General features: G+C 41.6%; 1 protein-coding gene across 6 annotated transcripts in view; it reads right to left on the bottom strand.

Moving 5' to 3' along the window:
- Window positions 1–13,034, bottom strand: part of MCF2 (MCF.2 cell line derived transforming sequence) — a 487,909-nt gene that overhangs the window by 274,060 nt on the left and 200,815 nt on the right. For 5 of the 6 annotated variants that reach the window (XM_073641247.1, XM_073641251.1, XM_073641250.1 and 2 more), the window contains 6 exons: window positions 9,778–9,856; window positions 9,621–9,684; window positions 8,647–8,750; window positions 5,908–6,020; window positions 5,503–5,615; window positions 3,781–3,881 (listed from right to left, as the gene is read on the bottom strand). In XM_073641247.1, the coding sequence (XP_073497348.1) occupies window positions 3,781–3,881; window positions 5,503–5,615; window positions 5,908–6,020; window positions 8,647–8,750; window positions 9,621–9,684; window positions 9,778–9,856 (574 nt within the window). The remainder of the gene's footprint in view (window positions 1–3,780; window positions 3,882–5,502; window positions 5,616–5,907; window positions 6,021–8,646; window positions 8,751–9,620; window positions 9,685–9,777; window positions 9,857–13,034) is intronic. The other variant, XM_073641248.1, reaches the window with a different exon arrangement.

Raw genomic sequence — 13,034 nt, 5'->3', positions numbered from 1 at the left:
AACTTTGCCTTTTTATGCTTTATAATAAAGGCTCTAAGTTCAAGGTAAAGGGTTAATCTGTTTAAATAAAACAAGTCTGTGAGGTTGGCTTCCGGTATAATCCGGATACAAGATTTCCCCTTACGTAGTAATATAACAAACATCTAAATGCTTAGTGAGAGTGAAACAGAGCGAAGCACAGAAACCAAAACTGCACCCAGACTGATCTCCAAGAGACCGATACTGTATGTTATGTTATCTTAGTGGGAGGAGAGTCTGGATTACTGTAATAACTGAGCTGCTCATTTTAGTGATATACAGATTGCCATCATTATGAATCCTTATAATTCTACAAGCTATTACATATATAACATTTTATATTTAAATAACCCACTGGCGTAACCGAGATTTTGAAAGGAGAGGTTTTCTGGCCATGAACATACAGTATACATACAGTTATATGAAAAAGTTTGGGCACCCCTATTAATCTTAAGCTTAATGTTTTATAAAAATTGGTGTTTTTGCAACAGCTATTTCAGTTTGATATATATAATAACTGTTGTACACAGTAATGTTTCTACCTTGAAATGAGGTTTATTGTACTAACAGAAAATGTGCAATCTGCATTCAAACAAAATTTGACAGGTGCATAAGTATGGGCACCCTTATCATTTTCTTGTTTTAAATACTCCTACCTACTTTTTCCTGACTTACTAAAGCACTTTTTTTGGTTTTGTAACCTCATTGAGCTTTGAACTTCATAGCCAGGTGTATGCAATCATGAGAAAAGCTACTTAAAGTGGCCACTTGCAAGTTGTTCTCCTGTTTGAATCTCCTCTGAAGAGTGGCATCATGGGCTCCTCAAAACAACTGTCAAATGATCTGAAAACAAAGATTATTCAACATAGTTGTTCAGGGGAAGGATACAAAAAGCTGTCTCAGAGATTTAACCTGTCAGTTTCCACTGTGAGGAACATAGTAAGGAAATTGAAGAAAACAGGGACAGTTCTTGTTAAGACCAGAAGTAGCAGGCCAAGAAAAACATCAGAAAGGCAGAGAAGAAGAATGGTGAGATCAGTCAAGGACAATCCTCAGACCACCTCCAGAGAGCTGCAGCATCAACTTGCTGCAGATGGTGTCACTGTGCATCGGTCAACTATACAACGCACTTTGCACAAGGAGAAGCTGTATGAGAGAGTGATGTGAAAGAAGCCGTTTCTGCAAGCACGCCACAAACAGAGTCGGCTGAGGTATGCAAAAGCACATTTGGAGAAGCCAATTTCTTTTTGGAAGAAGGTCCTGTGGACTGATGAAACCAAGATTGAGTTGTTTGGTCATACAAAAAGGCGTTATGCATGGCGGCAAAAAAACACAGCATTCCAAGAAAAACACTTGCTACCCACAGTAAAATTTGGAGGAGGTTCCATCATGCTTTGGGGCTGTGTGGCCAATGCCGGCACCGGGAATCTTGTTAAAGTTGAGGGACGCATGGATTCCACTCAGTATCAGCAGATTCTTGACAATAATGTTCAAGAATCAGTGATAAAGTTGAAGTTACACAGGGGATTGATCTTTCAGCAAGACAATGATCCAAAACACCGCTCCAAATCTACACAGGCATTCATGCAGAGGAACAATTACAGGTAATGAGTGCAGAGTAGGAGGGCTTCTTAAAGAAAATCTAAAAGGTCTGTGAGAGCCAGAATTCTTGCTGGTTGGTAGGTGATCAAATACTTATTTCATGCAATAAAATGCAATTTAATTATGTAAAAATCATGCAATGTGTTTTTCTGGTTTTTATCTTTAGCTTCTGTCTCTCACAGGTGAAGTGTACCTGCGTTAAAAATTACAGACCTCTCCAATCTATGTAGGTGGGAAAACTTGGAAAATCAGCAGTGTATCAAATACTTATTTTCCCCACTCCCCCAATCTATTGTCAGTGTATGTGGAACTCGTTACCGAAAAGAGGACCTGGCACCTGGAAGCTCTCACATCTCTAAAAATGTTCATGGTAGCTAGAACCAAAAAAATAGCAGCAGAAGCTCCTTTAATGGTGTTAAATGGTCATTTTTTGTTCGGGGGGGGGTAAAAAAGAAGCTTACAGCGATTCTCCGCTAAAAATAACAATCTAGAAAAAAAAACAATCTTTCTTCTGGGATGAGGGGGTGGTAAGTGTCACGTAACCACTGCAGCCAATCACTATACCGCTCTTCCCCTTCCTCTCCTGTCTGACTGTTGTCTGTATGTAAAGCCGTCAGTCATTTGCTTGTGAAAAGTAAGTTTTCCATGTAATGCTTACCTTTCACCAGTAGGTGGTAGACAGCACTGCATACAAACCTACAGGAGCTGGGGAAGGAGCCCTCAGGAGTCAGGGTGCATGAGAAGATATTAACCCTACAATGACCCACTCCTTGTCTTTGAACCAAGCAGTATAATCTGATAAAAGTCCTCTTTGTGAAAACACACTACAACCAGGCTGACTACGAGGATAGCTGCAATAAAATGACCCTTAGCTGGGCATAAGATAGCTGCAATAAAATGACCCTTAGCTGGGCATAAGATAGCTGCAATAAAATGAACCCTTAGCTGGGCATAAAGTGGTCACGTTTTCATTAAATCCTTTACATATCATCAGCAGAATCTCTCAACCTGAACTTACAGCCTCAGGCCACGGCCCCACTATCAGTATTTGGTCAGTATCCGGTCAGTATTTGTTCTCAGGAGTGGGAGCCAAAACCAGGTGAGGAACAATCAGAGAGAAAAAGCATAATAGAAACAAGTCACCAGTTCTGCATTTATCACCCACTCCTGGTTTTGGCTCCCACTCCTGACTGAATACTGACCAAATACTGATAGTGGGGACATGGCCTAATAGACACATCTTAGGCTATATCGGATCGGATCGGGAGTCTCACATTCAGTATATTTAACGTGAAATATGCTTGTGTGAACACGACCTTAGAAGTGCTTCTTTGTGTGCCCAAGAGTAACCAAGTGCCCACTAGGCAATATACACCACTTTGATCCCGAAATGAAACAACAATCGATGACATGGAAACGAGCCAACGAACCGACGCCGAAGAAATTCAAAGTGTCAAGCTCAGCAGGGAAGGTTATGGCGTCCGTTTTTTGGGACGCTGAAGGAATTATTATGGTGGACTATTTGGAGAAGGGAGCCACTATTAAGGGCTCCTACTAAGCAGAACAAATAAGAAGACTGCGGGAGGCTATCAAGGAGAAAAGGCGCGGCAAACTGCGGGCTGGAGTGCTGTTTCACCAAGATAACGCGCCGGCTCACAAAGCTGCAGTTGCCATGGCTACCATTCAAGAAGCGGGCTTTGAACTGCTGGAACACCCCCCCTATTCGCCAGATCTAGCCCCCAGTGACTTCTTTCTCTTTCCTCGGCTCAAGGACCACCTCCGGGGCAAGAAATTTGATGACAATAGCGACGTGATAACCGCTGTTGGGGATTTTTTGAGGGTCAAGATCAAGAATTTTTTTCTAAGGGAATTCTAAGTTTAGAAAAGAGATGGACTAAATTATATAGACTTGTTAAGAGACTACGTAGAAAAATAAAAAATTTTTTTTACTATATTCATTGTGTTTAGTATTGATTATCATTACTTTTGGATCGCCCCTCGTAAGTAGCAATCACATCTATTCACTGTGTTACAGACACACAAGAATGAAAGTCGAATATTGATAATTATGAGGTCCAAATATTCCTATAAATCTGAAATAACAGGTAAAGGCATAGAATGCACATACATACAGATTACTTGCATGCCTCCGAGTGTTACCTGTTATTTTGGATGCCCGCATCCTACATTCACCAATGATGAATTGTAAGTTATTTCCATGAATCCATCCTTCTTTTTTTCTGTTCAGATTCTTCACCAGCCTTAGGATGAAAGAAGCACAATGCAACATTTCAAATTGCACTTTGGTACATTTTACAATCACAAACTATTACAATTAGTAAATGGTTTCACAAGATCCAAAAATTTTGGTAAGTAATTTTTTTTATATAATTTGCTTTGGTCAAATGTCCTGCAGATCATGTCGAGTCCAAGTCCTGGGGAAATTCTGCTGATTGCTAAAAAAAAAACTGCTGTGAAGCTCGTGGCATGGCAGGCCGCAGCGCTGAGCTCCTGTATGAGCGTGAAGACGTAGCAGGAGCTCATAGCACATAGCCCTTCTGCCTGCTAACCAGTGCAATTTAGAGAACTTTTTTGAGAAATATTCAGGGGTCTCAGAACTTAGACCGAACCCCAGCAATCTGCAGGACATGTAATAAAGGGAGACAATAATAAAGAAGAACACACAAGCACTTTAAATGATGATTTTTTTCCCCACAATTTTCCAAAATGTTGATAAAATTTAGATACAAAAACAGGTGTAAACTCACCCTTAAAAAGGTTAGATTTAATTTTGGGCAATGTCTTGGGAATGACATGACTCCCAGTCTGCGGAAGTAGGACAGTTGGTACCAAGGCATGTTGGAGCCACCCTTACAAACCATGAGGAATGGTATGGACAATGTGTTGTAATTAGTGATGAGCGCAAGTGCTCATTAATCGAGTTTACCGACGGTGCTCAGATATGTACCGAGTATCACCGGTGCTCGAGTGAGATGTTTGCGTCCCCACAGCTGCATGTTTTGCGGCTGTTAGACAGTCATAAAACATGCAGGGATTGCCTGACATACACAGGCAATCCCCCTTGTTTTACGGCAGTCTAACAGTCACAAAATGCGGCAACATCTCACTCGAGCACCCGTGATACTCTGTGCATACCCGAGCACCGTCGATATACTCGAGTAATGAGCACTTGCGCATATCACTAGTTGTGATGTCTTCTTTGGTGCTGTAGGCTTGGATGTCTGTGTTAGGGCTGCAGGTTTGCCAACCATACAGAAATTCCCAGAGAGTGTGTAAAAATAGGGCAGTTTGTTCCCCGTCTATAAAAAAAATTCTGATGTGTCCATGATTTTTTTTAAGGTTGGAGAAATTTGGAGAGATTATTATGACTACGATTATCATCATCGTAGCGTTCACAGCGATTGCAGCTAATGTCCTTATATCAGAATTATGAGGGGGGTAGAAATGTGGTTTTCCCATGTGTCCTCAAAAAATCTTTGTTGTCAATGATTTTTAGATACGTTGTCTAGAAAAAATAAGTTTTCAACCCGGTAATGAATTGCACAGAAAGGGTTTGGTTGGTGACCAAATGGCAAAGGATTGATTTTTGTACTGTGATGTCCTTATTTCGGGGTGTATAAACACAATAAAGATGGTTTCTGGGCAGTTTTAAACCTAATCGACTATACGTGAGTAAAAGTCCTTTCTATCCTAAAAGTTGACCCCAAAGTTGTCACAGTATAAAAACATATTAAAGAAATCAATATTTTACATATGACTGATGACTTTTCATGTGTATGATTAGTATTTTACATATGATGACCTATCATGTCTATGCTTAAATTCAAGAATTATACTGTGTATGGAGAGTAGGAGTCGTACCACTGTCCTTCAGCGTCTTCCTGTAATAGTTGGATAACGTCTCCATTTTTCACCAGTACGTCGTCAGAGCCTCTCTTCTTGCAGTCGGCCAGTGCCTTGTATTTTCCAGGAGACTAAGATATAGCACATAATTCAGCTATAGCACACATCAGAGACCGCCATTTAAAATTGATAGGATGTTGTCAGAGATGATAAAACGTATTAATCCGATCCAGTGCAGTACCAGTTGTTTTAGTACTAGGGGTTCAGGCAAATATGGGGCCCAAATGACCATCCACCGGCTACTCTCTAGTCTGCATTGGTGCTCAAAACTGTTACTTGGTGGCAAATCCCAAAATGGGTTTCATTTCACATAAGTGTAAACCACTGGCTGCATATATAGGAATAACAAGAGAGAATACCAACCAACTGCACCGTATCCTCCTCTTCTGTGTCCGAACAAGGACATGTACAGTGATGACTTGACCATCCTTCGAGACCTTCACAGATTTCTAAGGACTGTGACATGCCATGCCAGCCTGTAGTAACGAGTCCATACAAGTCTATGACATAAAACTACAGACACAATCTATTCTATAGGTTTGAGCTAATGGAAGGCAAAAAAACTGTAAACTATACAAAGTGATGGAGCCATAAATATGTTATTTCCAATGGCTGTCATGAAAAGCTACATCCTCATGGTCAAGTTGTGTGTAAGTCAATGGAAAAATATTGGTTTTAGGCTAAGCTCCCACAATGAGTTTTTGGTGAGTTTTAGACATTGCGTATTTTCACACAGCAAAAACTGCAGCATTGTATAAGGAATATAAAGAGATCTCATGCGCACTGTGCTTTTTTTCACTCAACGTAAACTGACCTGCGGTATGGGTTTCAAATCCGCAACATGTCAATTTTTCTTATGGTTACTCTGAGTTTTATGTACAGATTTTCCCCATAGAATTAGATCCAGAAAATCCGCAGGTAAAAAAATGCATGTAATCTGCGCATGACTGTATCAATAAAGTTTTGTCAAAGGCAAATACCGGGAAGTATCGAACACAAAGCAGATTTATTTAAAATAAGACATACTAATGTAGCGCCCCGAGGGCTCGGTCGCTACAGAGGTATTGCACCTCACCCAGAGGTGTGATATTCCACTCCCGGGTAAGGATGGAGTATGGACCAGGGCTCAGGTAGCTGCATGCAGCACACACACACCATTTCCGGGGGACAGCTCAACGGTGCTCCCATTTAAATATTAATGCAGGCACGACAGACCATGTCCCTGGCTGGAGTGGGGAGGGGGGAGGAAAACCCGGTGATGTAGGAGCAGGAGGGGACGGTTCCTGAGCGTAGGTAGGAGCTCATTGGTTGCTGGTCACCTGGGCTCATGTTCTAGAGGGAAGTATAAAAGGTGGGCACCATCTTAGATCGAGGTTCGGGTTCAGTCTGTTCGGTGGAGAACGCAGAAGAGAAGACAGGGAGCAGAGGCTCTGTAGGAGCTCTGCTCAGAGGCAGGCCTAGAGAAAAGGCCGGGGCCTGAGAGGAGAAGGAACAGAGGAGAAGAGAAGGAACAGGAAAGGGAAAGAAGTGGCCAAGAAACAGAAGGGCTCAGGAACAAGAAGGTGGAAGGGACCCTAAGGACCAACGTGAATCGGGTGACGGGTCAGGCAAGAAGAGGGTACCGGATCCCAATTTGGTGGAAGCTAATAATCTTCAGCCAAGAACCGGAGGTCGCGACCATCACTTGGTGCGACCCCTTGCTAAACCTTGCTAGGAAGGCATACCATATAGGGTAGCGGGAAACGGGGCCCATGTTTGCCCGCATAGACCTGCGGGAGCTGGACAAAAGCTTGGTCACTGGCGGGGCACGAGCAGAAGGAAGGATAGGAAGGAGCTCTGAACCATACTCCTGAAGTGCCTGGGGGTTGACCGAGTCCCTCATCTGGTGGACACCGCACGGCTTGGGTGGTCACTGCTTGCGCCAAAGTGACCCGGAGCATATGAACTGTGAGTAAAAGACATTGGACTGCAGTACGTTGTCTGTGTACTCCTTGATCCTCCAGCACTAACGGCACTGGAACTCTCTGCACCATCACCCCCACCATCCTCTACACTGCCCTGGGGCTGCACTCTTCCCGTGGGGAGTAACACTACCTCAGCTGCAAACACCATCAGCCTCAGCGGTCTGCCTTGCAGCGGCGGTTCATAATAGCCACAATCCACGGGTGGTGTAGTAGGACATTACCTACAGCACATAGCAGACTACCACTGGTCTGACCACCCTGAGCCACGGGACCGGGTCGCCACCACTACTCCCAGCATTGTCCTGAAGCCCGGTCCCGAGTGCCCCACGGCCCAGGGGGTGAGTCACTAAAAAGAGACAAAAACCACAGGGTCAAAAATGCGATAAAAATGCATTTAAAAACAATGTAATGAATAAAAAGTAAGTAAGCTAATTTACCTAATAGGTGCAGAAAATCTGCAACATCAAAAACTCACCAAATATTCATGGAAGGAATGTAGCCTTAGCTATCACTTAAAGGGGTTATCCAAAACTAAATTATTTTTTTACTATGAGCCAAAAAACTAATAGGCAGGTAGTTGCTAACTGCTCCACCTGGTGCCAGCTCAGAGCGGTCACTGACCGCTCCTGTCGGCAACTCAGCCTCTCCCGGCTTGCTCTGTCGACAGGGCGTGACTGTCAACGTCATGCTGATTGACAGCCAGCTTCCTGCAGTTAGGCAGTGGGGAGCCGTCTGTTGATCAGTAGTCATGCCCTGTCAACAGAGCAGAGCGGAAGAGAAGCAGCTGCTCTATCGATGTGACGTCAGCAGAAGCCGGCAGAAGCAGTCAGTGACCACTCTGTACGAGCAGAAATCTGCGCTGGGTAGAACAGACCAGCCTGTTAGTTCTTCGGTCAACTGTAAAAATTAGTAGAGTCTTGGATAAGCCCTTTAAACCTCTTTAAACCGAAATCTTCCAATACAAGGTTTATTTGTTCTAATGTTGCCTTCTTACATACGGTGTGGCAAAGACAATTGTATCATTGAATTTTGATGAAAAATGCAACATAAATTTACCATCTACAATGTGGTCTGATCGGCCATATCCATTTATCACTTTTACATTTCTATAGATATCATTTCTTTAGGTTTTGCATACCTCTGTGTGGTTTATGATGAGGGGAGATGTTTAAACTTTCTAGCATAGGACTGGAGTTTTCAGAGTCGTTCTCTTCTGAACTCACGGAAGCCCTCTGTAATTTTCTTTAAGATGAAAGAAGAAAAGCATTAAAACTACCACAGATCCATATAAGTATTGACGTGATATGCTACTGTCAATCACTCAAATAGCGCGATTGTTGATATGTGCACACACTAGTCCCCTGTGATGCGATTGTGGGGAACCAATGCGTTAACATGGCAGCCAGCGGCCTGCAGAAGGCCCCTGTTGCCGTCACCTTGGTCTGAAGGTCAGCCATAAGCTGAGCTTTAACAAAGACCACAATTTATAATATAAACTGCAATATTGTGGTATTGCATTATATAATATAAGTGATCAAACAATTGCAGGTTAATGTGCCTCAGGGAGACTAAAAAATAATATAAAAAAAATGTTTTAAAAAATTGAAAAAAAATTAAAAGGATATAAAAGTTTAAATCACCCCTCTTTTCCCACTTTTAAAATAATTTTTTATTTTATCAAAAACATTTTTGGTGTCATCGCGTCCATAAAAGTCCAGTCTATCAAAATTTAAAAGTGTTTAAAAAATTAATTGAACAACAATATAAAAAATCAAAATGGTAGATTTGCAAATTTTTCAATCACTGCAAATCCCCCCAAAAATGGCATAAAAAATAATCAATATATTGTATATATTCCAATATGATATAATTGACAACTTTAACTCAAACAGGCAAAAAGCAAACCCTCACACAGCTCCATCAGCAGAAAAATAAAATAATTTCAGATCTCAGAAAATCAGCACTAAAATGTTAGTGGCATATTATAGCAAAAACTGCGTAAAATATTTACTGTTCTGATGTGATTGTTATTAATATTGTTATTATTTCTTCTTCTGATATTTGGCATTTTTTACAAAGTAAGGACCCAATGATGAGTAAATGACCACTTACCCCTCATTCATTTGTGGTGATAGAACAACCTGGTCTGAAAAGGAATTTTGCTTCAGTTTCTCTACTGTAACCAAAAACGAACAGTACATCTAATAAATAGCTTACCTGTATACTACGTGTGCATAGGACTATACCTACAAGGTTAAAGTATCAATACCTTTCATAAGTTCTCGCTGTCGGGTCAAAATCTTCCGGATTTCACTCAGCCATGCCGCCTTCTGATCTGAGGTCTGGGCCTAGAACGCAGAGATTTGCTTTTCTTATACGTCCTCCTTATTAAGACCCGTATTACGCAATTTAGCTGTGGTGCACTTGGCACAAATCATTTGTTTCTGGACTTTTCTAAAACCATCTAAAGTCTTTATGCACTAAACAGGTTACAATCTAACAAGTCCTCCTGAATAGAAGACATTATCAGGCTTATTATTGCTTTTTTTTCACTCAAAAATAATCTTTGTAAGCGCTCGTTCAGACGTATGATTTTCACATGGGAGTGCTGTCTGTGTTTTTCACGGATAGCACTTGTATCTGTGATTGTCTATGGGGCCATTCATATGATTCCAAGGTCGAATAAAAATCGGCAATGCAAGTCAATGGGTCAGTGAAAAAAAACAGACCATACTCGGATGACATCGTAGTGAGGTCAAATTTTCAGACTGTCAGAATGGAGAAAGTGGAGAAACTTTTTTTCTTATTTCTCCACATACAAGAAAAATGCATGACACTCAGACCAAACTCTGTTCATAGAATCCTAGAATGTTAAAGTTGGAAAGGACCTCCAGGGTCATCTGGTCCAACCCCCTGCTCAATGCAGGATTCACTAAACCATCTCAGACAGATGTCTGTCCAGCCTCGGTTTGAAGACTTCTATTGAAGGAGAACTCATCACCTCTCGTGGAAGCCTGCTTCACTCATTGATCACCCTCAATGAGTGGAACAGGCTTCCACAAGAGATGGTGAGTTGAAACTCTGATCAAAGTCTGATCAGAATAATCGGTTCGTTTTTCTTGTACGTGGAAAAATTGGATGTGTGAATGAGCCCTAAGACTTTTTGGATGCCCTAATTAGGAGACGTGAATGGGTTCTGCAGTACTCGTAGAACACTACTCAACTTTTCCTGAAATGTTTTCGCTGATTAGTCAAAGGGGCCCATGTGGTCCCATCTCAAACTCCTTTATACCTAAGGTGCTGTTAATAAGGCTACATGGTCCATCTCAGCAATAAACCCATTAGCTAGATGGTTGGTGAAATTGTTGTCCAGTGAAAACAAGTGATCACCTATCTGCAGTGATGGTGGTTGTCCCACCGCCCAAACCTGCACTGATTGGCTGATCAGGGAATTTTTATCTCAAGCAGGAAACTTTTATACAAGTTACAAAATGTCACGGAAGATTGGACGCTCGACCACTGCTCCATTCATTCTCTTTAGGGCTGCAGGAAAAAAGATGATCATTGTGCTTAGCATAGGGAGTAAATGGAGCAAAGGTCCCACCGGTGCACTGCCGTTCAATTGTAACTTACAAAAAAGTTCTCTGTTTTGCCGTTCAGTCACCAACCAATCAACAAGTTATTACCTATTCAGTGGAAAGGTGATAACTTGTTTTCCATTGACAACTGCCTTAAAGGGTAACAGTCATTCCAAAAAAATGTTTACATGAAATTCTAAAACAAAGGATCCAAGCAGAGCTCTTCTCCTAGACACAAGATGGGCTCAGTAGATGGTCTTCAAGACAGTCTGAGATGACAGCAGCGCTCGGTTGGACGCTTTGGCCTCTTCTGATCCAAACTTCTGACACCTCACTATGACTGGTTACTCATTATATCCGCCAAGTTAGTACTCTGCAGTAAGCTGTTATTACTTGTACTATCTATATCCCACCATGGTAAGTGTTCATCTATTTGTAGGCCGTCAGAAGAAACCTACTAGGTTGTCCACACTGGCGGCAATCAGGATTCTAATCTGTCCCAATTACTTGATATAATTCACTAACAGGAACTGGACTATACAAATGCTACATATTGGGATTGTTGGCCTAACCATTTGTTTTATCCTCAGAACCACTTATATATTTAACTCATTCAGACCTAACGAGAAAATATACAACATCACTACAGCTGCGAAATAGCCACAGGAATCATTACTGGGCACAGTGGGCAGAAGTAAATTTCTTCTGAAGTTTTCATAGTGGAATTTATTCTTTCTCCCTAATGGTCTTTTCTGGAAATCCTAAAAATAATGTATCATGGTATGTGAAGCCAGCAGTATGCCAATGCAGATCACCAAGGTGCTGGCCTTATTAAATTGACCATGTGGATCTTCTCATCAAGCCCCATTTCTCATCTTAAAAGGAATTATTGGAGATCAGTTTTGCCTAGGGGGGGGTCTTCAATGTCTAAATTAACGTTTCTTATTCAAATGCTGTTTTGCGGATGGTTTGGTAAAAAGTCTGAGAGGACAAGGAGGGTTTATCCATCGAAAGGAAAACTGTCAACAAAACTGATAGATAGGAGACCGGCAAATGTTATTATCCATACCTTTCTGTAGGGTGTTAGTATCACTAGGATTGAGAATGTGACGTTTTAATCCAGTTGGTGCCACCACTGTCGGTGCTCAATAGATGTTTCCTAATGGGCTTAGTTCTCAACAATTATAATTTAAGAGCTGGCTACCAGTGCCCCCAACCAGGAGCCTGCTACAGTTTAAAGGAAATTTGTCAGCATATTTAATCTGAGAGCATCATAATATAGGGCACAAGATCCTGATTACAGGGATGTGGCACTTATTAGACTCTGTGCTGTAGTTTCAATACAATCAGTATTTTATCAGCAGGAGATTAATACTAGAGGACTACATCTCTCGTGTACACTAGTCAAGCTAATCTGCATAACACCGCCCCCACCTCTGATTGGCAGCTTGCCAACAATTTACAGTGTACACAGTAAGTTGCCAATCAGGGGTCTGGGAGGGGTTATACACAGTCCAAAATTCTCAGCTCAGCAAAGTCTTCATCAGAAAAAATTACACCAAGCAGCCCAGTAAGTGACACATCACTGGAATCAGGCTTTCTTGACCTACAGTATTGTGCTTTCAAATTATATAGCAAAACCTGCTGACGGATTCCCTTTAAAAAAGACCTGTCACCTGGCCAAAGTGGCCAGATTTTGCTTCTATTTTATTCTCTCTGCTCCCCTGAGTACTCAAATTTTTTCTTTTTAAAAATCCATCATACAGTTCCGAAGATATGGACCTTTTTATTTAGTGCCATCAATATGCTACTATTTATGGTCTTTACCAAGGGAGCGTGGCTCCCTGGATTCTTTGAGGGGCGTGTTTTCAGGCCACTTTAATAATTACCTTATGAGCAATGCCCCCTTGATAAAGAATATTTGCATACTGCAAATATAATACATCAA

Source organism: Phyllobates terribilis, unplaced genomic scaffold (genome assembly GCF_046119375.1).
Source record: "Phyllobates terribilis strain yellow unplaced genomic scaffold, ASM4611937v1 Scaffold_7__3_contigs__length_470593459, whole genome shotgun sequence".
Taxonomy (NCBI): domain Eukaryota; kingdom Metazoa; phylum Chordata; class Amphibia; order Anura; family Dendrobatidae; genus Phyllobates; species Phyllobates terribilis.
The sequence above is the reverse complement of the archived record's forward strand: the minus strand, read 5'-3'. Positions and strand labels throughout refer to the sequence as shown.